Raw genomic sequence first — 27,722 nt, 5'->3', positions numbered from 1 at the left:
TATATATATATATATATATATATATATTATGTCCAAAATATTTTTATTTCTTTACATCAAACAACCCAAAAATACAAAGCAGATGTCACATATAGTTAGAACAAAAAAAAAGGGTCTCGCCCATGTACGGTTACTAAAATCCATCATCTACAAAGTGCAGTTTACACCCCTAACTATAACTTTTACTACAAATCATTTATTTACAAATTGACGTGACAATTCATATTTTACATAAATTAATAAGTCAATTTTTTTTTTTACTTAATTATTTCAACGAATTTGTGGATTCATGTGAGTTCCACAAAAATATAATAGCAGATTCACTTGTTCACTATGATAGTTGAGATAATGATTTTTATTATTTCTCTTAATTATTACATCAATTTGTAAATGGATTTGTAATATCTCTAGCACCATTCAAATGCTATAATAAATTAGACTGACATGGACGCTCTTATCAACTTTTAATTTCGGTTTATCAAGAAAATAATTGATACTGCCATATCAGTGTGGAGTCTCTTATGTTTAACACTCTTACTATAAAATTACATGTTTAGTTTTAAATTATAATCTTGAAACTTGAAAGGCAGAAGTCATGATATAAATTATAATTATATAAATATGATTAATATGTGGTTCATCATAAAAATAAAAATAATAATAAAAAAAAAAAAAAGTGGGACCTAAACGCACAGCTTATCATAGTACATTCACACGGGGCAGGAACTTCTCTGTAGATGCTCACAGAATCTGATCCCCCTCTGCATCTCCCCCTACATATAAAAAGAAGTCTACTTTGTTAGATCCTTCGTTGCCAGCCTCTCAGGAATCGAAACCTCTATAATCACGTCACGGTACGCATAGACTAGACAGATTGACGGACAGAGAGAAAAGAGGTTTGTTTCTCAGATCTTAATTAGTCCCTTCACGTTTAATTCTCTCAAGCATTTGGGCAACTTCTTTCATGTTATATTCACAAACTACAAACCCATGTGCAAAGTCTTTTAATTCATATATTTTAGTCTCTACCTAGATTTGATTGGCTTATTTTTCTTCTGTGTATCCATATATTTGTGTTCTTTAACTGTCAATTTTGATGTTATTTGAAGTTCTTGTCTTTTTCATTCAATTGTCAAAGATTTCAGTATGGGTTTCTGTTTTTTGACTTTATAGAGTGATGGGAGCAAGAAAATTGTTTGTTGCTGTGAGGGTCTTAGGGCATGGGTTAATGGGTCTATAGGATGCGCATATACAATAATTTAGGGCGTGCAAGTGAATGACATTTTGATATATTAGGTCATAAGGTGCAGTCGGTTAAATTGGGAAGAGAATTACTCTGTACTTGTTGAGGCAAACATACACGTTTTATGAAAAGGAATGACTAAAAATGAAATTTGAATTTCTTGTTTCAGTCTGCATTATCAGCAATCACTGTGGCTAAAATCTTTATTTTTCATCAAATCTTGAAAGCTTAAGAACAGACTAATAAAGATAAAAATGATGGTGATGTTTATTATTGCCACCATGTTTCTTTGTAAGTTTGTAACCATGGAGCAACAAGGATATATATGAAAACTATTAGGCCATTGTTTGTTCTCCCCCCCAAAAAAAAAAAAAGAAAAGAAAATTGGGATGTAAAACCTCTTTTTCTTTTCTTATTGAGAGGTGTTTTAGCATGCGGGTTGATTGCAGTACTCTTACTATTTGTTCAAATGGTTACCATGTTGAGTAGCACAACATCCGTTTTGGGCCCTGGCTTCCTTCTTTGTGATCTTATAAAATAGTTGTACATGATGTGCTTCAACATTGTTGTGGACAAGCTTTTGAAGGAAAAAGGATGAAAAATCAAAAGTAGAAATTTAGTCCACCAGCAAGCAATTGTTGTCCACATTTCCATTTTTTTTCTTGGTTCATTAGTTGATCAAAAACTTTATAGGTATTGTGTATCTGTGATGTAGAACCAAACCTTAACTGGTAGATTGTTGTCCATATTTTCATTTTTTTTCTTGGTTCATTAGTTGATCAAAAATTTTATAGGTATTGTGTATCTGTGATGTAGCAAAACCTTAACTAGTGGTGAAAGCATTTGCTGTTGTCTGCTTGTCTGGGCAATTGAGAGAGAGAGAGAGATTTGATTATAACTTCTTATCCTTATGGTTTTTATACAATATGCAATTACTTTATACCCAGAATAACAGGTATATAGTAACAAAATGCGACCGCTTCTCTCTCTCCTCTCCCCATGTTAGAGCTTTTCCTCCTCCTAGGGAGAGGCCTTCCTCTGCCTAGTGAGTGTCACCCTTCGCCCTCCTCCCCCCTCCCCACAAACGCCACGCTTGCTCCCTTGCTCTCCTTCTCCTTCCCTCTCTCGATTCTCTATTTTTCTTCTTCTTTTTTTTTTTTCTTTTTGTGTGTGTGTGTTTTGAAAGTCAGATCTAGTGGCCATCCTCCTCCACCTTCGCCCAGTAACCCCTTATCACCTTCCCGCACCATCTCCCCTCCACCACGAGTGGCTATACGCACCGCTGCTCTTTTTTGTTTCGCGCAGCAGTTTCTTGGCTCTTGTGTACATCATCTCTTTCCTTTTCCTTTTCCTTTGCCCCTCTATAGCCGGTGCCCCCTTTTTGCCTATGAAAACTGTCAATTCCAAATCTGATGTCCTTTTCAAGCGTTAATCCTTGGAAACCTCTCTTGTTGGACATTGAAGTGGAGTTCCTCTTTAGTGGCTTCAATCCAAACATTCTCAGGGCAATCTTCCTTGTTGTGACCATCAAGTTTTCTTGTCGCTGCAGTAGGAGTTTCTCCAGGCAGCTAATCCTCTAGACTATCTAAAAAACAGTCGGTTCTGACCGCCTTTCTTGACGGGTCCATTCCCACATGTAAAAAAAAAAAGGTTTTTTAGGGCATCTTCTAACTGTTATGGGGTCTTTGTTGGGGTCCCCCATCCTCTCCTTCTGTACTCCTTTTTTTTTTTTTTTTTTTTTTTAATTAATGCAATCTTGTTTAGAAAAAGAAAAAAAAAAACTGCTCATGTTAGATTATGCAAATGTGTTTAGAATGTTGTGTAAGGCACATGAAGATAATACTTCTATTTAAACAACAATCTGAAATATGCAGTTTTGAGTCTTCACAAAAAAATTTGCTGGTCTGCCCTTAAGTTCTAGGATATTGGATTATTATGTCTTGTGATGATTGGTAGTAGTGAAATTATGCCCTGTTCTTGATCTTTCTGGGCCCCAATTGATCCTCAAATTCTATTTTTGGTTATTAATATTGTTTATGTTGAGAGAGAGAGGACCAGTTTTATTTCACTGGTTTTATTTATATTCTCTAAATTATTTTGTTGGTACTTTTACTACTATGAATTTGGATAATGGATGAGATCTGCTCTTTGTCCATTACACACCAAAAATGCGAACATCAGTATGATTGCAAGACTCCTATATATTCTCTTTGTGCAATTTGTAAATTGAAAATTCTCATGTATGATAGTAGATTTCTGATTGTTTCTTTTGTTCTATTGTGGCATAAGCTGCAGCAGACGTCTTTTCCAGTGGGAGACTGCTCAAGAGTCCAAACATGAGTCTGAAATGTCTTACTTGTCACAGTGTAGAAAGTCCATCACAATCTTTTAGGAGTTACTCTGTTTCAAGTTCTGACAACGATGGAAGATGTTCTGCTATTGCCAACTGCCTAGCCCGGCGGTCATCTCTTATACCCACATCGGCAAATCCTTGTGTCACATTGTCATCCAAAGTGACCCCGCAACCAACATTACCAAGCAACAACGGCATGCCGGGCACCCCACGTCTCGTCCGAAGCCGTGCTGTGAGGAGGGATCTTGTTAGAGACTGGAATTTTGATGAGGTTGTTGTGATGGAGCGTTGATTTTGTAAGTTTAGGAATAGGAAGGGTACAGCCCTTTTTCTCGTATGATAGGTTTAGAGCACGACCTTGCTTTATTTTTGTAATTGTATTTTGTTATGGGTGCAATCGAACTCACTTTCCTTGTGGAAGAGTTTGGGCATTTGTAACCATTTAAGAAAACTTGATTTTTTTTTTTTTTTAATTACTTTGTCCATATTTCTGTTCTCTTGGTATTCTTTTGCTGGGTTTGTGTTCTATTTGTTCACACACAAACACAAAAATTTCTATGTATGTCTTGCAGTTTCCTTGGGGTGTCTAGGTTATTTTTTGTGGTTCTGACTTCTGTGGGTTTTGGGGAGGATAAATTATTCTCTGGGTTGCTGAATGTTTTAGTGAAAATTAGTGCAGTTTTGGTGGCATACTGCTATGGCATTTCTTGTTCAATCTAATAAAAATTCCCATAAGATATTTAGAACATAATTTGCTTCTTAATATTGGCTATCATCACCTTTCTCTACCGTGGCTCCATTTCAGTTTGGATTTTGTTTCTCTTCAAATTGGGTTGGAGGAATTTCTTTCAACTTAGTCTATAAAAGTGATATAAGTCCATTTTTTTAATAACATGTGAGATGCAAATAATTTTTTAATAAAATTTATTCTAATGTTGTCCGTGCTATTAAAAAGGCATGTGCTTTTCACATGTTCAAGGGACACATGTAATTTTGATTGATTAGGTTTGATATCTAGGTTTCTTCTATTTTCTTCTTTCGCTTCATTTTTATTCTACACAGTTCCAGCCCCTGAAAGGAATTTATTCCTTTCGGCCCTGAACCACAAGTCAGGAATTTTCATGGCCAAGAAAAACAACAAAGCATAATAATAGATGAACATGCTTAGCCCTTCATCGATTTGAGATGAACGGAAGCAATAACAAAAGAGTAATACTACATACTTCTACTTTCTTACCCCTATTTTTTCATACTCGTAAGTGACTTTTAAAACTACTATTAGATTAAAATTTAATAAAATTCATCTTTTATTCAATAATAGTTTTAAAAGTCACCATAGGTGTGGAGAAAATACTACTTATTCCAACTTTGAAATGTGCCTTATGGTGAATTGAGGTTCTATAAATCTAAGTGATCATAGATTTAGAATACAATTCATAAATAAAAAAGGCAAAAAATTGAAGGAAAAATTGTGACCAATGTTGTCTGCCAATCCACTTTATCCTCCTCAGTTAGGGATGCCATAGGAATTATCTTAGCATCCTACTAAAATTGCACTATTGGCATAATTTTACTTCCAACTAATAAAGCTTTTCCTTGGATTAAGCATGTCCCTATAATTCCCCATTTTCCCTTTCTCATATTGACTAGAAAAAAGAAAAAGCATGTCCCTATAACACTGTTTTACATTAATTTTTTTTTCCCCTTCCCTTTAATAAATAATAACAACAAATTCTATATTGATAAGTGCACCTATCACTAGACAAGTTCTGTAATATTTAAAATAATTGTTATATCATTGCTTTTTAAATAGCAATGTTTCAATTTTGTAATGTCCCTCCCAATTTATCATTAGGATTGCAATGTTTCCGTTTTGAAATTTAAAATAACAAAAATGTTCCACATAAGAAAAAAAAAAAAAAAGAAGAGAGAAAGCAAAAATTTAGAAAAGATTTTTTGCTTACTCCTCAAAATGCCCCTAGGCTAGGGGTAAAGTGTTTTTTTTTTAAAAAAAAAAAAAATCTCAAAAAAAAAATGTTTAATACAAAATAACAAATAAATAAATTAAAAAACACACAAAATAATTTTTTTAAAAAAATTTAAAAAAATTTAAAAAAAAAAAAAAAAAACAGAAAAAGAAAAAGAGAATGGTCGAAACCACCCCCAAATGGCCACCCCCATTTGGTTGAAGTGCTTCTTCCTGTATCGCCACCGCCCTCTCCCGCTCTCTCCTTGGCACTCACACAATCCTCTGCACAGAGCTCAACAGCGCTCTTCCTTCCTTCCTTCTGACTCAGGTAAGCCAAACATTCCATTCAATTTGAATACACAAAATCTATTTCCCATTTCTTCAGTTCAGTTTGCCATATCACACACACACACACACACACACACACACACACTAACACACCAAGCTGTTCTTGCAATGACCTCACTCCTCAGAAGAGCAAAACCCATCAAAGCCATCCGAAACCCAGCACAAATACCTCACAAACTCACTCAAACCCCAACCCCAGCCCGACCCCGCCAAAACCCATGCCCCTCACAGCTCCAAACCCTAAACCCTTCAAGGGTTTTACAGTTTGTCTCGTTTTCGACCCAATCCTCCTCCAAATTCCCCGAGTACGAAATGCCTTCTGTCACCTGGGGTGTGGTCCAGGGCCGAAAGGAAAAGCTCGTTTCCCGTGTAATCATTTGCGATTACTTGAAGACCTTAGGCATAGTTCCTGATGAACTGGAAAACCTCGAGCTTCCCTCAACGGTCGAGGTCATGAGGGAGCGCGTCGAGTTCCTACAGAAGCTAGGCTTGACCATTGATGATATTAACGAGTACCCATTGATGCTAGGATGTAGTGTGCGCAAGAACATTATCCCTGTGTTGGGTTACTTGGAGAAAATTGGGATTCAGAGGTCGAAATTAGGAGAGTTTGTTAAGAATTACCCGCAAGTGTTGCACGCAAGTGTGGTTGTTGAGCTCGCGCCGGTTGTCAAGTTCCTTCGCGGGCTTGATGTGGAGAAGCTGGATATTGGGTATGTGTTGCAGAAGTATCCTGAGCTTCTCGGGTTTAAGCTAGAGGGGACCATGAGTACTTCGGTTGCATATCTGGTTAGCATTGGCGTTAGTCCTAGAGATATTGGTCCGATGGTCACACAATATCCTTATCTTTTGGGGATGAGAGTTGGGACTATGATTAAACCGCTTGTAGATTACTTGGTGTCTTTCGGTTTGCCGAAGAAGATTTTGGCTAGGATGTTGGAGAAGCGGGCTTATATACTTGGGTATGATCTTGAAGAGACTGTTAAACCAAATGTGGAATGTTTGCTTAGTTTTGGGATTAGGAGGGAATCACTTGCTTCGGTTATTGCTCAATACCCCCAAATTATTGGGCTGCCTCTGAAAGCAAAGTTGTCTTCGCAGCAGTACTTTTTCAATTTGAAGCTCAAGATTGATCCCGACGGGTTTGCTCGAGTGATAGAGAAAATGCCACAGATAGTTAGCCTTCACCAACATGTGATTATGAAACCTGTTGACTTCCTCATAGGGCGGGTGATATCCTCTGAGGATGTGGCCAAGATGATTGTCAAATGTCCCCAATTAATTGCATTGCGGGTTGAGCTAATGAAGAACAGTTATTACTTTTTTAAGACTGAGATGGGGAGACCTATAAAAGAACTCGTGGAATTCCCAGAATATTTTACTTATAGCTTGGAGTCTAGGATTAAACCCAGGTACCAGAGGTTAAAGAGCAGGGGAATCAGGTGTTCCTTGAATTGGCTCCTCAACTGTAGTGACCAGAGATTCGAAGAAAGATTGCAGGGTGATTATATTGAAACAGAGGGTGTAGGCCCAACATTCTGTGTGGGTGGAAAGTTGGAGCTACCAGGGAGTGAGATTGTGTCCGATGAGGAAGATGAGAGCGATGATGAAGTACTTTACAGACGTACTGTTTGTCTTTAATGAATCAATGAGTCAAGCTCAAAATGAATTTGGTATTCATAGAGATTGACTTTTGTTTATGTTTTTCTTCTTTAATATATTTCTTGGTTTCTGTTATTTTTGAATTATGTGCAGCTCATGTTGCTATCTGTATTCAGCGTGTATACTTAGAGTTAGAGATATTAGTTTCAAAGATCGCCCAATATGGTGATATACAAATCCTGGTAATTATTTCACTCTTATTTATATGTTAAACCAATTCTGTTCAGAATTTTATCCAAAGTAATGGTAGTAGAGATCCATAGGATTTGAATCAATGGGATTTATACTGTAGTGTGATCTTAGTTGCCAACTACAAAGTAGTAAGGAAAACCTACAAATATTTTAGGGGCATGCATCTTTGGAGCTTTTCATAATAAGATACAACTAGAAATTTTATGCAATAATTTTTTGTTTTTTTTCCTGGGTTGATGCAGTGTAAAACGCAAGTCATTTAGCTCTTCTCCTGGGTCAGATTTAACATTCTTTGACGAAAATCACCAATTTTTTTAATCATCCAACGTAGTGAAGGTAGAATTATTTCATCGAATGGGATTTTAATGCTTGATACTGACTGCAAGGTTCGCTTACTTAGTTTGGCCTTCTCAAGTCATATTTTTCGTGAGGTTACTTTGAATGGAATTTGGATCATTGTCAAGATTTTGTCTTAACACTAGCATGTTTTATTGAGCTATACCTCATGTAAGTGTGATTCTTTTATTGGTCGCCTCTTTTGTATCCTTCTAGTTTAACATGCTTTTGTGCATCAATGACAAAAAACTTTTGCTTATTACCTTTGTTTAACTAGCCAGGCTTCAGTCTAAAAGTTATTTGAAACTTAGCTGAAACTGTTCACTTTGTCTCTGAGATTTTCACTCTTTTTTTTTTTTTTTTTGAAGTTTATGGAGGCAAATTAATCATTTTTGGCCTAAATACGCATAGTCTGTATTTATGTTGCTCCAAATGTATACTACCATGGCATGAAATAGAACATGTTAAGAGGTAGAGTTGTGTTTGTCTCGTTAATTGGATGAAAGTCTGTATATCCCAGCAATGAAAAGCAAACCTGAGCAGAAGCCGAAATTTTTGAGGCTCTTCTAGTTCTCTTGCATGTTCAGTATTTTTTTTTGGGGGGAGAAATAAAGGCCTAACTGCATATGCTGTTAATTGTTATTTTTCAAAGATCATTAGCTTTGAGTTCTCTATAGACTATAAACACTCATCAAAACCGCTTTGCTTTTTGGTGTCTACCCAATCTGCTGGTTTTTATGGTGTAGTGAACGAAGCAGTGACCACACTTACACCTTGAACTTAAAATTCATTAAAGGACAGAAAGGTCTGTGAGGGTTCTTCCCAGATTGCTTGGCAGCTTCTAATTCATGGACAACAAATTTGGATTGAGAATAATGTAAGAAGGCATGAAACTTAGTTAGGACTATGTCCTGACACAAGCTCAAATAGAGATGCTTGGAAGATGTGGGGTTTTAGTTCAGCTACTTGAGTCATTACCCTCACTATGCTTTACCATCCGTTACGCGTCGCATCTTGATCTTTTTGGGTTCTTATGTTTTATTTTATTTTTTTCACAAGATTGCATTAATAAAAAAAATAAAAACTCGAACGAGGGAGTGGGGCACTCCAACAAAGACCACATAGTAAAGATTTTAGTGTAATAAAGAATGGTATGGCACCAGGCCAAGAAAGGGACTGTTGGAAATTGCAGTTTTTAAGATAGTTTAGTAAATGGGCTACTTGGAGAAACTTTATGGTACGAGATCTTGTTAGTCACAACAGGCAAGATAATACTGATAACAACTGCACCGAAGCTATTGAAGAGGAACTCCATTGTGATGTTTAGCAATGGAGGAACTTTGTTAATGATGCTTAGGGGACATCAAATATAGATTTGGCTGTCTCTGTAGACGAAAAAAGGGCATCGGCTATGAGAAAAGGCAAATGAGAAAGTAGAGGGAAAGAATATACATGAGAGTTGAGAATCGGCCAAAAGTGAAAAGAAAAAAGTATGCTAGTGTGTTTGATAAAGAGTTTTGAGAAGAAAAAGAAAAATGAAATTGATTGATGTGATATAAAGATGAAATGAGTTTTGAATTTTTTGGGAAAGAAAAGTTAAAAAAAGTTGTTTGTGTAATGTGAAGAAATGAAGTTGACATTTTTTTAGAAGAAAGAGGAAGAATGGTTTGCCAAACATAGCGAACAGTATGTAGGGTACACGTATGATGGGTGGTGCAAAGGTAAGAGAAGGTGGTGGAGTGACATATGGGTGAAAGTGGAGTCAGATGGGCAGTAGATTCAACTTCCAAAACAAAAACATAGAGGGAGAAAAAAAAGGAAGAGGACGGGAGGGAGGAGATAGAACTTCTCTCCTCTCCGGCACTTTTTGGAGGGTCCATCAATAGGCTAAAATTTATAACAAGGCTAAACAATTAGCAATCTTTTGGCCTTGAAGATTGAGCTAGAAATTTTTGTGTGATAGTCTAGGAAGAAAAGAAAGGAAATGCACCAGAAACTATCTCATCAACACTTTCCCTAGGCCGACCAGATCTCCAAAATAAGTTAAATTTTTAGAGAGAAATAGGTGTAAGTAAGAAACTGTACGTAGCCAAACTTAAGTTTTTTTTTTTTTTTTTTTTCATCGTCACTTTATTTATATTACTAAATCAAAGAAAATAATGTAGATTTCTTGCTATTCTTTTCTCTTCTTCCCTTTTCTCCTCTTCTCTTGTTTTCTTCTTTATCACTTGAAATGTTCATCAGACCGTGTGTTGAGGTTCATTTTCTAATTATTCTCTGACCAACTTTTGTGTATCGCTCAAGTGTTTAAACAGACAGAGGGCTCTAACTCTGCATTTGATAACAGCAACATAAATAGGAACCGAAGATAAATGAAGAAACTTTACAAAGTACATCACTTCTAAGAGTCTATATATAGTAGCATGTGACGAATTTGGTCACAAAGCATGTATTGTTAATGATCAATTTGTTTCCTTGTAAATTAAAAGCTTGGCTACAGGAGGACCTCAAATACTTTAAGGATAGAAAGGCTTATATGTTTACAGAAACTCTGAAATCTCAAAAACTCTGGCAGTTTCATCAATTGAAACTGAAACAAGGAAATCGCAGTTAGCCGATACAGATAGAGACTGAATCACACCGACATGGCCACCGAAGGTCCTTATACAATCACCGGAGCGACCATCCCATACTCGTACTTTCCCATCAACACAACCTGTTGCAAGGTAATTAGATGCACCAAGCCATGTCAAGCATGTCACTCCATCCTGTCAAAAGAAATCCCTCTGTTAGATTAGTTATAGAAATCTTAATTACAGAGCTTAGTCCACCAAACGCAGATGGCTGGAAATTAATTAAGATATATAGAGCACTAATTTTATGCAAACATAAAATTCAGACAAACCTCATGCTCGCATGTGCTACGAGGCATCGAGTGCTGCAGATCCCAGACAATAAGCTTACGGTCCATGCCTCCTGTTGCAGCCCAATTGGAGCTGGAATGCACAATATTGAGTCATAAACGTGTTACCAATAGACACATCAACAGAAAGTCATATCAATTACAGATTTCTCCAACCAATATGAAAATTGTAAAAGATCTTTCTTATGTTCATTTTGGGAGGAGAAACTGCAAAAAAAATAAATTACAAGATCTTATGAATTTTATCTCTTCATAGTTGCACAATCTTTTAGTTCTTATTTGGTCACAGCTGTCTTGCATATCTCAGGCATTCTTCAACCCAATCAGAACAATCAATACTTGAGCTATTCAATTCTTATAGTTTACTTAGAACTAAAATAATGGAAGGTCCAGTGAGTGAAATGCCACTTATGCAATTCACATACTGACATCAAGCAGACAGACACAACTCAAGGGATTGGGTGCATTGAATTGATGAACAAATGTCTCCTACAGAAACACCCAGGAGGCCTCTCAATTTGATAGACAACTCAAAGGCATCAAACTTGTGATTGTTCTCCACTCTCCATATTGTCCACATAAGGCAAAGGGCTGCTTTCCAATTAAAACTGTTTCTATGCCTTCCAAAAATGCATTTCCAAGTGAAATCAAAGCATGATATGCATGTAGACATCCACTAATATCTATCATAATTAATTTTATGTTTAAGTACTTTATTTTCCCTCCTTTTCCAACCAAATAATACTTGTTTATATTATCAGGGAGAGAGCTTCATGTTGCTGTTTTATCCTGCCTACCCTTATCTACCGATTTGTTTCTCAGATGAAGTCCGATTCAGAATGCAATGGGTATCAAAACGAAGATGCACGCCACTTGGGAGCTTGATGAGCTCTGGAGCTTACACGGCAATATTAGTCTGGAGTCTTAGCACATTTAGATTATGGTTATAGCTGGTAGGTTTGCAGCCATAAAGTTGTGTTTATACATTTAAGGGTATTTAGGTCATCTTATGTTTTATACAGCAGCAACTTAGTTTGCTTTGTGGTCTTATGTGTCAGGTTCGATCAGTTGTGTGGGTGTTTTAGGTTCAATTTTTGGTCCCAGTATGTTCGACTTGGGTCAACTTGGTCCAACCCAAATTTGGTTGATAGGACCCTATTTAACTTATGATACAATATTTTCTCAAGCAAATAAATGAATGAAAGAAAAAAAATTGACTGCTTGATGATTTATTGGTGTTATGTCAAGCCATATTATGGATGCATAAGCATCCCTTCTTGGCAGTAATGCCTAAGTATAGGTTTGATGCCTAGGTTTCTTCTATTTTATTCTTTCTCTTCATTTTTACTCTGCACAGTTCCGGCCCCTAAAAACAATAAAAATCCTCCTTGTTGCCAGCTATTGTAGCGCCCAAACCTTCTTCCCAAAATCTTTACTACATACCCTCCTTTTCTTCAAGTTTCAGTGCTGAAACTAAAGATGATGCTTCAGTTTTGGTGTCAAACATCCTGTCCTATGTCTTTCATTTCAGATGTGCACCAAATCTTAAAATCTCTCTTAGTGCAAATATGAGTTTACAATTAATAGAACCGCTTTTTCTTTCTTGTTTTTTCTCTTTTCTGGGCAGTTAAAAGAACCTCCTTACCGATGAAGAGAGATTAGATTACCTTGGTCCTTGGCTTGGTGCAAAACCAACACATTCAATTGAATCTGAATGAGAATCCAGTTTACTAACAACCTGTCGGTAGCAACATGCAAATCTATTAAAGGGCTGCATTTAGATTAGATATAACCACATCCACTACATACTTTGATGACATTAAACAAGAAAATATAGACATATATGCTGACATAATGTACCAATTATCAACTAAAATAAACTAAAAAAAATCAATTATCAACTAAAATACGATCAAAATGGACACTAAATCTCAATGTGATTAGGAGGCACAATCAACCTAGCTGAACTGAAGAAAAGAGAAACAAGCAAATGTAAGACTACTACAAAACAAAATCCCATTTTAAACATGCTACAACACCTAGGGGCCGTGACAAGCCAGCCTCCAAGTTCACCATGATACATGGGCACAAAGGCACACCCCATGCAAGCTTATTTGGCTCCATGAAGACAGTCAAAAAGGAGTTGAATACTATAGAGCATAGCCAAAAAGAATGTGAATCCTATAGAACCCAGGGCAGCTCTCAGCACCAGTGGCAACATTGAAGTTATAGTTGCTCTCCAGCACTGAAAAATAACACAAGCAGTCCTTAACCCTCAATCAAATCTGACTTGAGAATGGAAGCCAGGGGCTCCAGAGACACATGTAGCCAGCATTTCACAAGGCTAAGGATTCACAGTGGCAGACGCCTAGAGAAACATCCATGACCATCCAGTAACATGGACCATTTCTGTTGATTGATGGTAAGAATTCCAAAAACGTTTGTACTATTGATTTTTTATTCAATTAGAACATATAATTCCCTATGGAAATTGCTACACTTAACAAATTTTCTCCCAAAAAGTTAGTTCACAAATAATGTGTCACCATCCCATGAGATCTATTATTTTGGGAAATGTGACATATCACTTGGGAATCAACTTTTGAGGAGAAATTTTGGTAAATGTAGCCTTTCTCAATTCCCATTAGAACATGGTAAATTTTTAGAAGAAAAAAACATAATCCCCAGCATGCCTGAACATTACCTAACAGGAATTTTCTTAAATGATGAAGCAACTTCTGATTGCTACTTTGAGACACATAGTTAGGTAATTTGATCCCATGTTTGTGTATATAATTATGCCTCGCCATGAATTTAGAAGGTTCAAAGCTTGCAATCAATTTAGTGAGGCTTGAGGCACCATCCCAAACTTATCATACTCACACAGTAAGGCAAGATGGTCTCAAATGAACCCGTGTAGAACCTGGGTTTGACTCGCGCCAAACATACCCCCTTAAGCCCTCATTTATTAATCAAAAAAAAAAAATTTACACAAAAATAAAATATTATGATAGTAAATGCAGCGAATGTACTTACCCTCCCAGTTGTTATATTCACAATGCGTAGAGAACCATCCTTAGAACCGGTAAGGGCACATGTAGAATCAGGGCTTATTGCCATGCATGTAAGTCCCTCAGTATGATAGGGATGACCTGAGAAGACAAAAGTTCCAAGAATGTCAAACAAAAGCTCAAAAACAAGTACTATCCATTTTCATTCCAATATTCTTTAAAAATGAAACTATCCCAATTCAGAGAGAATATTCCAGCTTGTCAGTTCCTGTTTTATGTAATTCTTGTAACATCACTCTTATGGGCCATGGTTATGGGCAATGAGTTTATTTTATTAACAGGTGAGTCTTATATGGTCTATGGGCTTTTATGTGTGGGCTTTGGTTCAATCCAATAAGGAGTTTGTTCACTATGAGAAACTACATCTAGAGTCTATACAAACGTGCCCTTGTATTAAAATGAATCAGAGTTGAATGTGAGCATTTTGCTTAGTGGAAGTTCTGTATGCCAAGAGTGCTTTTTATTCTTCTTTTTCTTTCATGGGGACTGTTCACAGCCTCTGGACAAATTCAATCTCAGCTTCTTCTCACCTCTTTTGCAACCCCAAAACAGGCCTTCTTCTTGACCCTATCAAAACCCTATAATCCAACATATATTCCACGGCCTTTAGCCAACAATTAATACCAAAGAAAGAACATAACATGCCTGTTTTTACTACTGCCCAGAATTCTTGCAACCTTTGTTCTTTATTTTAGCCCCTTTTCACCAATTTAAATCCAGTCTTTTCCAAATCATATTCAAACCATAAACCCGATACATACTTATATTTCCAAACCCTTAACCTAAATGCACCAAAGCACAAGTAGATAGATCCACTAAATCTGTCCAACATCATAAGGTACAGCAGACGGACAAGCTTCTTTACATTCTTCCTGAAGTTGCTTCAGAAACTTTGTGCTAATATTTCCAGTTTCTACCAAGCAAGTTTGAAGATCATCAAGGAATTTATCCATTATCATTAGTTTCAGGGTTTGACAGTTCCTCTTATACTTTCTTTTCTTAAGGTTGAAACTTTAACTGTGTTACTTTCCAATGGAAAAACAAACCAGAAGATTTTAAATACGTACCTCCAACTACATGAATGTTTTTACCACTTTTTGGATCCCATATCCTCAAAGTTGCATCATCAGAACCGGTACAGACTAGTTTACCTTAAGCAACAAGAAAAAGGCAGATTTTTTATTTTTTATTTTTTAAAAAGAAGAAATAAATAATAATGATAATAATGAATGTTCTTTAATCAAAAAAATAACCGAGAAGAAGAGTAGATAGATACCATCAGGGGTAAAATCGCCACATGTGACACTACCGCCATGTCCTGAAAATGTGTTGATACAGGCACCTTTGTCAGCATTCCACATCCAAACAGTGGAATCCTCTGAACCAGCTAAGACCAAATGTCCTCTTGGATGCCACCTGATCCACTGAGAGGGAAACTCATAGTCAATTTTCAATAAATGAGAGCACAACTATAATATGTTTAAAGATACATAACAAATTTACCTCAATCCCCATTCCAGGACCGTCAAGTGAACATTTGAGATTTCCGGACTGTATGTCCCAGATTTGAATAAGTCCACCCAAGCATCCAGATGCTAGCAACTGTCCATCAGTGCTAAAGGCTAAATTACAGACAGAATCCCCATGACCTACAGAAAAATTTATAAGAGGTTTAGTTGAAAAATAGGTGATGAATGGCCACAGGACCAAGCCTATGCATGTTTTACCACTTTAGTGACCACAGACAGAAGAAGAATTTGGTTCACTTGAAAACCACGAGAGGAAATACTTATAAACAATAAGGAGCAGAGCAACGTGCCAACGTGCCAACGTATAACACCACTGAAATTTAAAAAACAGGTGGGGTTCCTTATATTTAAAACTTCTGCTAGGTTTTCAAAGTTGCCCCACTAAAGAGGAGTGTATCATATGAAATATCGAAAATGTGCTAAAGCTTATTAAAAGCAATTAAAAAGTAGGGGCCAATTTCGAATCTTCAAAAGAAAACTAGATAGTCAATTTAAGATATTGAAATGCTCATAGGTATTCCATAATATTAAACCATTACTTCCAAATCATCTTAAACATCCAATATTTCTTCTCTTCTACTATTCTTCAACATTTAGAAACATCATTGAATACAGAGGAAAACCCCCAAATGTATTCTTTTAAGTTTGACTCATTTTATCCAAAAATTGATTGCTTCTGCAAAAAAAAAAGAGATAGGTTGTATGTGGAATGAATTGCTCATCCTTTTAAGTTTGCATTAGATCAACTATTATTTAAAGTTATACTTTCAATTTTTCTTAATTAAAAACCATGAAATTAGCGGTGTGGCAGCGATTTTAACTCCTGCAATTTGATAGAAACCTCAAGTGGTTACCATTTCTTTCAAAAAAAAGTTTTATCAAGTTAATTTTTTTAACAAATGAATAAGTTGTATCATGAAAAAATTGTTACTTGCTCCCATTGGAGGAAAATTCTGGCTCTGTCACCGTAAACAGTGAAGAGAGAAACTATGTAACTACTGCGCCACTCACATACCTTGGAGCTCAAAAGCCCAATCTCCTTGACCAATCCTCCAAAGAAACCCTTTGTCATCTCCACCCCCAGTTGCCACTAACCTAGCATCCGTTGGGCTGCAGGCAACCGTGTAAAGCTCACCTGTGAAAAAATAAAATCATACAAATAAAGGAGGATATATACATAAACATAAATTTCTCAGTATAACACATGGAATATATTTTTCTTCAGACGTCAATCTATGAAATTCAAAGCCATATTGTTCCCAACCCAACAAATAAATATAATCAGATAATCCACATTCATACATAACTTACACAAACTAAGAATTATAGAATAAAGTAATAGCCTAAAGTTTCAGCATACAAAAAAAGTTACTTTTGTACTAGGTAAAGCCCTCAAACATAATACGGGGTAGAAAAATCTTCACTCTTTTATTATCACCCTAGCACAAAAAGAAAAGGGTGTGAACATAATTCCAAAGCTTATCAAAAAAATATTTTCTTTTCCACTTGTTCAATTGGAGTTCTACTCCTTTCGAAGAGCCAATAAACTTAACGTATTAAAAAAAAATCAAATTTGGATAGTAACTTCCAGCTATGTCACTTCTCACTATACTCTAACCAATTTAAACAGAGAAATTGAAAACCCTTACCGGTATGACCAGTGAACACGTGCATGGAATCATCATCGGGCTCCTCTGAAACCAACCAAAACAGATTATTCCACGTCAAATTTGTTAGAATATTAACTAAATGATTAAATTCAATCCTTTTCTAACAGCTTAAGCTTTTGGAATAAATTGTCTTGTACTGAAAATGAATCAAAAAAAATATATATATGTATATATATATACAAACAAACAAAAAACGCACATGAATTGGGAGCTGAGTGGCTTACCGAAAACATCGGCATCAGAGCCAGCTTCGTCTTCTTCTGCATCAGGAAGATCTGCGTCCACAAAAAAAACACACACACATGAATACATATTCACAAGTAAAGCGAGAGAGAGAGAGAGAGAGAGAGAGGGGGGGGAAGTAAGGACCTTCTTCGTCAATAGGGAGTTCGTGGATGATATCGGCCTCATCGAGAAAGACCTCGCCGTCATCGTCCTCTTCATCGTGCTGGTGTGCGGTTGGGCTCTTCATTGCCCCTTTCCCTTTTCCTTCTCTGCTTAGTGAAGTCTTCACAGAGCTAAATGATATAGACGAGAAAAAGGGGTTTTTCAGGGGGTTTAAAGCCCCTTCAATTGTGGCCCAAGCCTACTGTCTGCCTTGGCCCAAAATGATCTCTCCTTTTTCTTTTTTCGTTTTTTCTTTTTAGAAGATGGATTAGTGGACAGGATCAAAACCAATCAGATTTTTTTTTTTTTTTTTTCTGGAAATTATGTCACACCACCCTTCTAGATTGAGAAAGCATTTATAATTTGATATGTCATGGATTAACTAAAAAAATTCCCAAACTTCTTGTGGTCGGTCAATCTCTATGAGAAGGACAAACTTACTCAACCATAGAGATTTCAACTCCATGACACATCAATATCAATAGAATAATACTCAAGTAAATGATGTACATTTTCTTGTCTTTATATGTCAAGTAAAGTGAGATTTAATATATCAAAATCGGATTAAAGTTATTCACCTCACATTGCTAATAATCTAACGGTATGTTATATATTAGAAAATCAGTGAAGCTCACTTGTTTGAACAGATGCAAACAATCTAAGACTTGATCGAACCATAAAAATTACCTTACATTTATTATCCAAATTACAGTAAAATTGATGGGATATCCTTAAAAATCCTATAGATGTGGTAAAAGGTTGAGCTTTGGCACTCAAGCAAGTTAAAATGTAACATCATTATTTGTATGAATACCCCATGACCCATGTAGACGTAGGTTCCCCAGAAGGATCCCGAGGGAAAATTGTCCCACAATTGAGAAAGCCAGCGGAGCTCCGCGCGTCCACACCTGCCATTTGTTTTTCTTTTTTTGGTTACCTTCCCTCCTAAGGAAACAGACACCGCGTCTGGTCCGTAGCAACAAGCTCCACTCCCCCTTCTTGTATTAGAATTATCCGGTTGCCTCTCTTCCTCAATTTCCAAAGATTCAATTTTTTTTTGCGCGATTTGGAATCAGGGTCTGATTGTGATCTAACTGAGTCATGTCGATGCTCGACTCCTTCTTCAACAAGGGCTTCAAAGCTGCCAAATGGTCTCTCTCTCAATTTTTTCTGCTTTATATCAATTGATTTCTGATCTCTTTTGAAATATAACACTCAGATGCAAATTCTTTTACGTTTGTGTCGTGTACAACTATTGGGCATACGATAGTTAGAGTTTCCTTTCTGTGTTAGTTTCTCGGCTACTAAAAGGAGGGATCGTGAATTGTTTGAATAATCTGCGTACTGTTAATTAAATAAGAAGAGAAAAATTGGGATTTTTTTTATTGGTTCGTAAGCTTTTTGGGTTTGCAATATTGAAAGGTAATTCCTTGTGATATATATAGCAGTTGAGCTTTTTGGGTTTGGTTGAAATTTAATTCCTTGTGTATCTTTGATATATGTATGCATACAACAGTAAAACCCTACTGAAATTGACGATTCCGAGGATAAAGTTGCTGAGGAACAGGAGAGAGATTCAGATAAAGCAGATGCGCCGAGACATTGCCAAGCTTCTTGAGACGGGTCAAGAAGCCACAGCTCGCATTCGGGTAATAACTGCGTTTAGATGTTCTTTGTCAGCTTTCTTTTTGCTACAAATTTTTATATGCAAAGTATGTGAACCCCTTGCCTTTAAATTGAAAGTGGAAAAATCAAATTCTTGGTGGTAATGATTTGTTGAAATTTCACTTCCAGGTCGAGCATATTGTGAGAGAAGAGAACATGATGGCTGCTCAGGAGATCATTGAGCTGTTCTCTGAGCTTATTTCCGTCCGCCTTCCGATTATTGAATCACAAAGGTTTTAAATTTTAATCAAACAAATTGCTCCACTTGTCTTGTATTATGATTTTTGCTTTTTGTTTACTTGGTATTTTGGCTGAGCATTGGATACTACCTAAAGTTGTTATCCCATCATACAAGGATCATAAAACAAAGAGTTAATACTAGTCAATGTGTGCTCAACACTATTGAAGGTCTGACTATTCTGTTTTTGCCAAATGATCCACTTCAGACGAATAGGAACTGCACTCCACATCCTGTCCCTCTAGGAGCCACCCAATTTCCCCTCAAGTAAAAAATATGTGTTTGTTTAAATTTTTTAACATCAAACCAAAAACACTTGAATCTGTTTGAAAAGATTCAAAGTGTCATATAAATAGTCCATTGTAGCAAGTACTTTTATTGATATCATCAATCAAAATTTCCATACTTTAGTTGACCAGTATACTTGATCACCATAACCCCCTTCCTTGCACAAATGCACACATAGACAAAAAGAAAAGCAAAAAACAGAAGAAACAGGGAGTAAAGAGGAACACAAAAAATACTTTCTGTATAAACATGGATATGTACATAAGGAAACAGTAGTTGGTAGATGTTATGCCCATGGTTTTTTTGTGAAAATGTGTTCAATATGTACTACATCATTGTACTTTTTTAGACTTTCGTGCTGCTACTTTACCTTTGAAACTTGTGACATGGAGCTACATGTATTGGCTTTTTAATCATTAGTCCAGCTTAAATGTTAGAACTGACTTTCAAGGAGGAGTTTATTACATTGGATCAATTTTCACCGGATAGATTTAAGGTCGTCATGTGCTAGGACTTACAAGAAGCTGAGCTTATTCATTGCTGATGGCAGCTTAGCAGTGGTCTAGTGGGCTCCGCAGATATGTTGCTTCACCACCTGAATTGATGTAGTTTGGTGGTTATGACCTTGTGGGTATCAAATCCATCTGGTCACCAAGCCATTGGTTGTGGGAAGCTTTATAGATTTTACTTTGTGTTTTGGTTTTTGAAGAAGCATTTGATGAGCCCAATGAGTTATATTTGGTTTTAATGGAGATTTCCTGCAGTTCATGCTGTTGATTTGTCTGTGATTCCCAATATTCCCTCCATTTGGCATAATTCCATGATATCAGCTACTTCATTGGTTAAGCCAGCATTCAAATTTCTTATAACCTCTCCATAAATGGTCATTGGTTATCTTTTTGAATTTCCTGGGGCTCTTCAGTAGTTCATGCCGTCAATTGTTTATGCTTCCCAATATTCCCACCATTTGTTTCTGCTGATCTCATGAATGCTATTGCGTATATATGTGTGCTGCTTGATTTGTTAGATTCAACAATTAATTTCTTGTAAACCTCAAACAAAAATTCTGATACTCATTAGAACCTTTCTAGTTTTTTTTTTCCTATTCAAACGAGAGCTTACTCACAGTTATTACTCAACCTATCTTCAATAATTGAATATTCAACATTTTTCAGGGAATGTCCTCTAGATTTGAAGGAAGCAATATCCAGTGTTTGCTTTGCAGCACCAAGATGTGCCGATCTACCAGAGTTGCTGCAGGTTCAAATGCTATTTGCAACCAAATATGGAAAGGAATTTGTATCAGCTGCATCAGAGCTTATGCCAGATTGTGGTGTTAATCGCCAGGTTTCATGCACCCTATCTTTTGGTTTGACTTAATTGTGAGGATAACTATTATTTACTCCTGTATCCGTTTATGACATCTTCCTCTGAATTGTACTGCAGTTAATAGAACTGCTTTCAGTTCGTGCCCCTTCACCCGAGAAGAAACTAAAGCTTCTGAAAGAAATAGCTGAAGAGCATGAGTTAGATTGGGATCCAGCAGCCTCTGAAACTGAGTTTTTCAAAACTCATGAAGATTTATTGGTATGTGAAATACTTGCCTGCCTCTTACTCTTATCTATTTTCAAATCCTTTGTTATCTCTCTTCCTCCCTCACATGTTTTATTTTCTTTTCAGAACGGCTCAACACAGTTTGTAAGTGGGTCTAAATTGCCCCTTCCTAAAGAAAAACATGATGAGACATTGTATTCTACCACTGAACAATCATACAAAGAACAGCCAGAATCTGATTCCGGCTTTGATGCATTAGATCTTCCTGAAGTTCCTAAGGTATCATTACAGCCAAGTGCAAGTGTTGCTTCAGCGCCAGCAGTGGTCCCATCTTTTCAAGCTGCTCAGCATCCTATTATTGGTCATGAATCACCAAAGCATTCTGGAGTTATTGAAAATTCGTCACAGGAGCCGCATTTAGAACCTGAGGAAGTGATGCAAGAAAGATCAGTGGCGAACAAAAATGAACAACCTAGTGTTCCAGCTGGTGTTGTGGAAGATAAACAATTTGTGCCATTTATCTCTGCTCCATCCCTATCTTCTGCATCATTTTCTGCAACACAAAGTAACCCACCAGCCACATCATTTATCTCTCCCCCATCCCTATCTTCTGCATCATTTTCTGCAACACAAAGTAACCCACCAGCCACACTCTCAAGAGCAAAAAGTGAGGCCAACGTGGATTTTCAGGATGTCTTGGCTGCAGCTCAGGCTGCTGCAGAAAGTGCAGAACGTGCAGCAGCCGCAGCTCGCTCAGCAGCTAGTCTTGCACAGGTCAGAATTAATGAGCTCACCAAGAAAAGTAGTGACCAATTCCTTGAGAATAGCTCTGAGGAGCGGTTTGATAACGATATTCCTGACCAGTCGGGAGCCAATGAAAATCCACATTATGATCATCAAAGCTTGTTTGGCAATTCCAATGATGTTGTTGTAAATTCCCCTGAGCCCCATCTAGATGATGAAGACTCCCAGAGATCAGAGACATCAAGTTTTGACACGCTCAAAGTTGATTTTGATTCCTCTCTTCCCAATGATCATGGTTTTGAAAATGAGCTTGCTCGTCACCACCAGCCCCAGAGATTGCCTTCAATGGATGATGACCCGTATTTCTCATATCCGAACTTGTTTACATCACAGAATCCAGGTCTTGGATCTGCTGCTCATTCTTCCTCAGATAATTCCCGATCCACCCATGAGGTCTAAGTTTAATTATGTGCCCATGAGGCCTTTGCTCATCTTTGTTTCAAGGTCATACTGTTGAGTGGATGTAACCTCCAGTTATGGCTTTTCTTTTTCTTTCATTTGTAAAGAGCGCAGTTATAATGTTATTAAATGTTATAGGCGTGTAATTTGCGTCAAAAGGTCTCCCCCCCTGTGTTTATGAACATGTAGCCATCAAGAATATTCAACTGCTTTTGCAGTTGTTAAACTGCCCTTGATGGCTATGCTAGAGTATGTTGAGTGTGCAACATTTTTATATTGTTTTTGTCAACAAACATTGATTGCTGTGATCATAGTGACATCTGGTTATTCATGTTGTAAGAATTTTTTTGGTGATTCTTACGACCCAGAATTGCATGCTTTTAACGGTTAAGTGAACTTGGAAAATGGAGGTCACTTACTGGTTAAATGACAGAAAAGAGGAGAATGTGTATTTCATATGCAAAGGCAGTTATAAAGGGCAGTCTAGCAAGATTAGCAATACAAGAAACTCAACAACCGCCGTTCTTTTTTTTATATTGTTAGATTGCTGTTATCTTCAAATTCGAAAATGGAGGTCGCTTACTGGTTAAACAACATCCTTTTGATCGATAACATTACCTCTTGTACATAGAGGCTGTAATGAGAGCCAAAGACAGTGGCTAGAGGGTGTGGCATGTAGGTTGGGTCTCATGTGATCGATCAGAAGACTTTACGCTTAGGAGGAGGTGGAACGGTGGCCCTCGACGTATATCGGCAGTGGCCTTCTCTATTGAATGGGAAAACGTAGCTTGTATTGATAAATGTGATGGTTTATGGTAATAGGCAACGCAATTTTTTATTTTTTGTTTTTGTATTTTTTGAAACAGTTGAACTCCAAAGATTCCCTTCTGAAATGATTCACTTCGTCCCCAGTTTGTGGGTTAAAATAACACACCACTTCCCCTCCCACATCATAATCAAATTAGAACAGCAATTAAACAAGCAGTCCAAAAAGAGATTAAAAGTGCCACAAGCTTTCATTTGGGCAAAAACATCAGGGCTTCGTGAAACTGCACCTCGACAAGGCTGACTGATATGCACAAATGTAATGAATACAATGCAGAGTGGACTTACAGGAGACATCATCAGAATATTTGGTCACTAAGAAAAGAAAAAAGAAAGGGAAGAAAATTTTATATTAAAAAAAAAAAAAAAAAAAAGTAGTAATTTCTTTCTTTAATTTTACTGTGGCAGGGTCACCTTGGACCAGATAACTCAACTGCATGTAGATTTTCTGTGGAGTCAACAATCCAATCAGAGTTGGGATGAGGAGCGAGTTCCACTTCCTGGCGGAGAACTTCCACCTTCTGCCACTCATCCCATCTCTCTGCCAAGCCATCACCTTCAAGCATTCTCACAACTTCCGACATCTTCGGCCGGTCCATTGGGGAGCCTTGAGTACAAAGCAGCGCCACCTGGATTAGCTGCTCCACCTCAGCTTCTACGTAATTATTCTGGAGATCAGGATCAACTAGCATTTCTAGTTTCTTCTCTTTCAGTAGTCCTTTCACCTGAGAAAGAGTATCATTGGTGACCTTAGAGCACTTCTAATCAAGATTCAAAATTTACCTATTGGGTTTCTACAGGGACAAGTTTTGTTTTGCTAGGTTCAAGAAATCACACTCAGCTGACTCCAAGTTTGTCTTCCTTGGTTTCATACATTAACAAGGGAATATATATGTGAATAGTTCATCAAAATTCTTCACTTTTTGGCAATTCCCTCGCCAGACTAATAAACTTGGTTATGTTTTCTTTTTCCTCTAACGGTGTATAGAACAACAATTCAGTATGAAAGATGTGCAAGCAAAACCTCTACAGCAAATATTTATCTTTCCTCATTTCACTTGAGATTTATTTCCTTTTGGTACATAGAAGTAGTCTTGGACTGGCAACTTAAAGAAATGCCTAAATATTCCTAACCTACAATCAAAATAAAATGGAAGAGGAAAGTGATTGAACCAATACAGTGCATATATACATACCCAATCAAGCAGCATGACATCATCATCATTTGCAAGCCGAGCAAGATCAAAAGCCCTCTGTCCAGTGATTAGCTCCAGAAGCATAATCCCATACCCAAAAACATCAGTCTTCTCAGATGACTTCCCGGTAGAGAGGTACTCTGGAGCTATATGCCCAATTGTGCCCCGTACAGCGGTTGTCACATGGGTATCCTTGTAGTCCATAAGTTTAGCCAACCCAAAGTCCCCAACAACAGCCTCAAACTCCTCGTCCAATAAAATGTTTGCAGCTTTTACATCACGATGAATAATCTTTGGGTCACAATGATCATGCAGATAAGAAAGACCCCTTGCAGATCCCAAAGCAATCCGCTTCCTTGTGGGCCAATCAAGGGGTAGTTGAGATGGTGGTCGTTCTATAGGAATATATAAACAAAAAAAGGTGAATAGACTTTTCTTTTTTATTGGCAAGTTACACGCACCCAATGGGACTAGAACCCATGACCTCACCCTCTACCTTGCTACAAAGGGAGGAAGTACCATTTGAAAAATACAAAAATACAAAGGTCATTTCTTCTGGTAGGTTGTGAAGTGGCTGACAATTATAACTCACTATATACTTCATTATTTAGCATTTTATTGGAAAGAGATATACACATGAAATTATAAAGAATAAAAAAATTGCAAGGGTGAAAAGTTGAAATCTGATAATAGGCAGAAGAATTCCACCCAAAGAGACAAAGGAAACAGTCTATGTGGAAGCAGTAAAAAATATCATAAAGATGTAGAAACCACTAACAAGCTATACCTCTTAAACATGATGCAACGCTTCCATTAGCCATGTAAGGATAAACAAGAAGCCGCTCAGTTGGTGTCATACAGAAACCTCGTAACCGGAGGAGGTTTCGATGCACAGCCATGCTGATCATCTCTACTTCTGTTTGAAACTGCAGCTCACCACCAGGTGTGCGCTCTTCTTTCAGTCTTTTTACAGCAACCAGTGAACCATCTGCCAGACGACCTTTGTAAACCTTCCCAAATCCACCCCTACCCAGAATGTTTTTGTTGCTAAAACTATCTGTTGCAACTTGTAATTCTCGTAGTGAAAACCTTTTAAGCTGCCCCAGATGGACTTCTGGATCCTCCTCAGCTGAAAATAGATGTACAGAGGTGACGATCTATCCACCAAACAAGTTAAACACATCCAACATTAGTTAAATCACTAACCAGGCACATCAAAGAAAAATTCTTGAGGTTTCCTTCTACGCCACCATGCAAACGCAATTGCAGGGGCTGCAAATAGCAAAGCAGCACCTGCAGCAACTCCTCCAGCAATTGCCCCAGTGGCACTATTCCCACCTGAAATGTGATGGAAAAGAAATATTAGAACACTCGTGCATATCATATCTCCTTCTGATATGCCCCCATATACATAGCAACTGCCTAAAACATAAACATGATCAATGAAATAGATGTAATCCACCAAAATTTCTAGCCTAATAGAATGGGTTACTAGCCAATGCATTCAAATTAGGAGTTGAAGTTCATCTGAATTTTGGAACTAAAGTACCTGTAAAAAAAATGGTACCAAAGTTCTTGAAAATCAATAGCATTGAAGAAAAGAAGAAGCAACCTATGCAAGATGCAATGCAATTGACATGCAGACGGAGGACCAAAATGAACATCACCACTGGTTGTGATGTTCATTTTGGTTGCTATATAAACAATAAAAATTTAATTTATTTTTAAAAACAAAAACAATAAAAAGGGAAGCATGAAGTAAAGTTTCTTGGTTGCTATATAATAAATTAAAATTTAATTAAAAACTACCACTTAAATGAGATCTCAAATGGACATTGACAATGATAGATCAATGAAAGCATGTAAACAGCAAAGCCAAAATCAGATTTCAGAAACTGAGAGCAATCATGCGCCCACCAAAAAAAAAAATTATGCCTCAGGATGCAGACGTACTGAGCAAAAGTAGCATCAAGCATCATCTTAACTCTGAAATCTTAATGAGTAACAGTGAGATCACCTGGTGTAGAAATTGGAGGTGGTGGAACAAAAGGAGGAGGGGGAGAAAATGGAGGAGAGCCTGGGCAGGGGTGCCCAGTAACTGGGCCACAAAGACCCAGGTTGTTAGCAAAACTGCAAACAAGAAAACGAGTTATCAGCATACTCCTAAAAATCAAAGTCAATGGACACAACTACAGCTCACATAATTAGCAACAAAACCTGATGGGGGTAAATAACGAAAAGGAGCCATTGTCTGGAACTACTCCAGAGAGATGGTTATTTGATAGATCCCTGCATTTGGAAAATGCAACATGAAAACATAGAATTCTTTCAATCAGAAAATGCCTCCACACACGCACACTAATGACAGAGATATATTGAATATTGAGATAATCTTGGCACTCACAGCACTTGCAGTGAAGTGATATTAGTCAATGACATAGGAATAGGACCCGTCAGGCTGTTGTTGTTAAGCCGACTACCCTCGCACAAACATTAGAAGAAAATATAATATGAAGATCTAAAAGCAATCAAGGGATGCTACACAAAATTGGAATCAAAATGAACTGGGATCATTACACATCAATAGGACTCTGTATCCAGAAAACTGAATGTAACATTCGTTCTGATATATATTTGTGCACTGTGGAACACAATTAGAATTTAAAATTGCATTCTCTCATTAAGTTGCCAAGAGCCCAGAGATTATGGAATTTTGGAATATCAACCAATAATATAAAAATTATTTTCTCTTTCACTACAAAAATAAAATGCAAAACCTCTAGAGTTTTGCAAAATTTCTTTGCACTTTACCATCCCAAGAATATTTCATACAAGGTGTGATGCATCAAAAACCTAATTTCAATCTTAAACATGAAGAATATAAAGTTTACATGTTCTGTTACATAAATTTTCCAAGTAATTGCATATTACTATTCCTATTTCTTTTTATTTAAGTATATTGTACGGAATAGAAAATGATTTAATTAAATATTTGTTTCTCAAGGTGCTCATTGCAGTTCCTGGGCCTTTGGACTCTATGTTAGGCCTCTAGAATAGATGATCCGAGAAG

General features: G+C 37.0%; 4 protein-coding genes across 4 annotated transcripts; 2 read left to right on the top strand and 2 right to left on the bottom strand.

The window, feature by feature from the left end:
• Positions 1–5,780: 5,780 nt before the first annotated feature.
• LOC132184257 (transcription termination factor MTERF4, chloroplastic) lies at positions 5,781–7,792 on the top strand. Its single transcript, XM_059597818.1, has one exon. It carries the CDS (start codon positions 6,022–6,024, stop codon positions 7,552–7,554), a length of 1,533 nt encoding a protein of 510 aa, XP_059453801.1. The 5' UTR covers positions 5,781–6,021; the 3' UTR covers positions 7,555–7,792.
• A 2,647-nt stretch (positions 7,793–10,439) lies between these two features.
• Positions 10,440–17,829, bottom strand: LOC132184712 (uncharacterized). Its single transcript, XM_059598440.1, has 11 exons — positions 17,666–17,829; positions 17,521–17,571; positions 17,276–17,320; positions 16,642–16,761; positions 15,601–15,746; positions 15,374–15,521; positions 15,165–15,248; positions 14,063–14,178; positions 12,694–12,764; positions 11,009–11,099; positions 10,440–10,871 (listed from the first exon to the last, which is right to left on the bottom strand). The coding sequence occupies exons 1-11, from the start codon at positions 17,766–17,768 to the stop codon at positions 10,644–10,646; spliced, it is 1,203 nt and encodes a 400-aa protein (XP_059454423.1). The 5' UTR covers positions 17,769–17,829; the 3' UTR covers positions 10,440–10,643.
• A 669-nt stretch (positions 17,830–18,498) lies between these two features.
• Positions 18,499–22,907, top strand: LOC132184455 (uncharacterized). The gene is made up of 6 exons (XM_059598097.1): positions 18,499–18,834; positions 19,200–19,332; positions 19,478–19,581; positions 21,050–21,221; positions 21,321–21,461; positions 21,555–22,907. The coding sequence occupies exons 1-6, from the start codon at positions 18,785–18,787 to the stop codon at positions 22,629–22,631; spliced, it is 1,677 nt and encodes a 558-aa protein (XP_059454080.1). The 5' UTR covers positions 18,499–18,784; the 3' UTR covers positions 22,632–22,907.
• Positions 22,908–23,623: 716 nt separating this feature from the next.
• On the bottom strand, positions 23,624–27,147 carry LOC132184269 (somatic embryogenesis receptor kinase 1). Its single transcript, XM_059597834.1, has 7 exons — positions 27,057–27,147; positions 26,870–26,941; positions 26,670–26,782; positions 25,859–25,990; positions 25,440–25,781; positions 24,653–25,047; positions 23,624–24,181 (listed from the first exon to the last, which is right to left on the bottom strand). Exons 1-7 carry the CDS (start codon positions 27,089–27,091, stop codon positions 23,867–23,869), a joined length of 1,404 nt encoding a protein of 467 aa, XP_059453817.1. The 5' UTR covers positions 27,092–27,147; the 3' UTR covers positions 23,624–23,866.
• Between the last annotated feature and the right edge of the window lie 575 nt (positions 27,148–27,722).

Source organism: Corylus avellana, chromosome ca6 (genome assembly GCF_901000735.1).
Source record: "Corylus avellana chromosome ca6, CavTom2PMs-1.0".
NCBI classification, from domain to species: domain Eukaryota; kingdom Viridiplantae; phylum Streptophyta; class Magnoliopsida; order Fagales; family Betulaceae; genus Corylus; species Corylus avellana.
The sequence above is the reverse complement of the archived record's forward strand: the minus strand, read 5'-3'. Positions and strand labels throughout refer to the sequence as shown.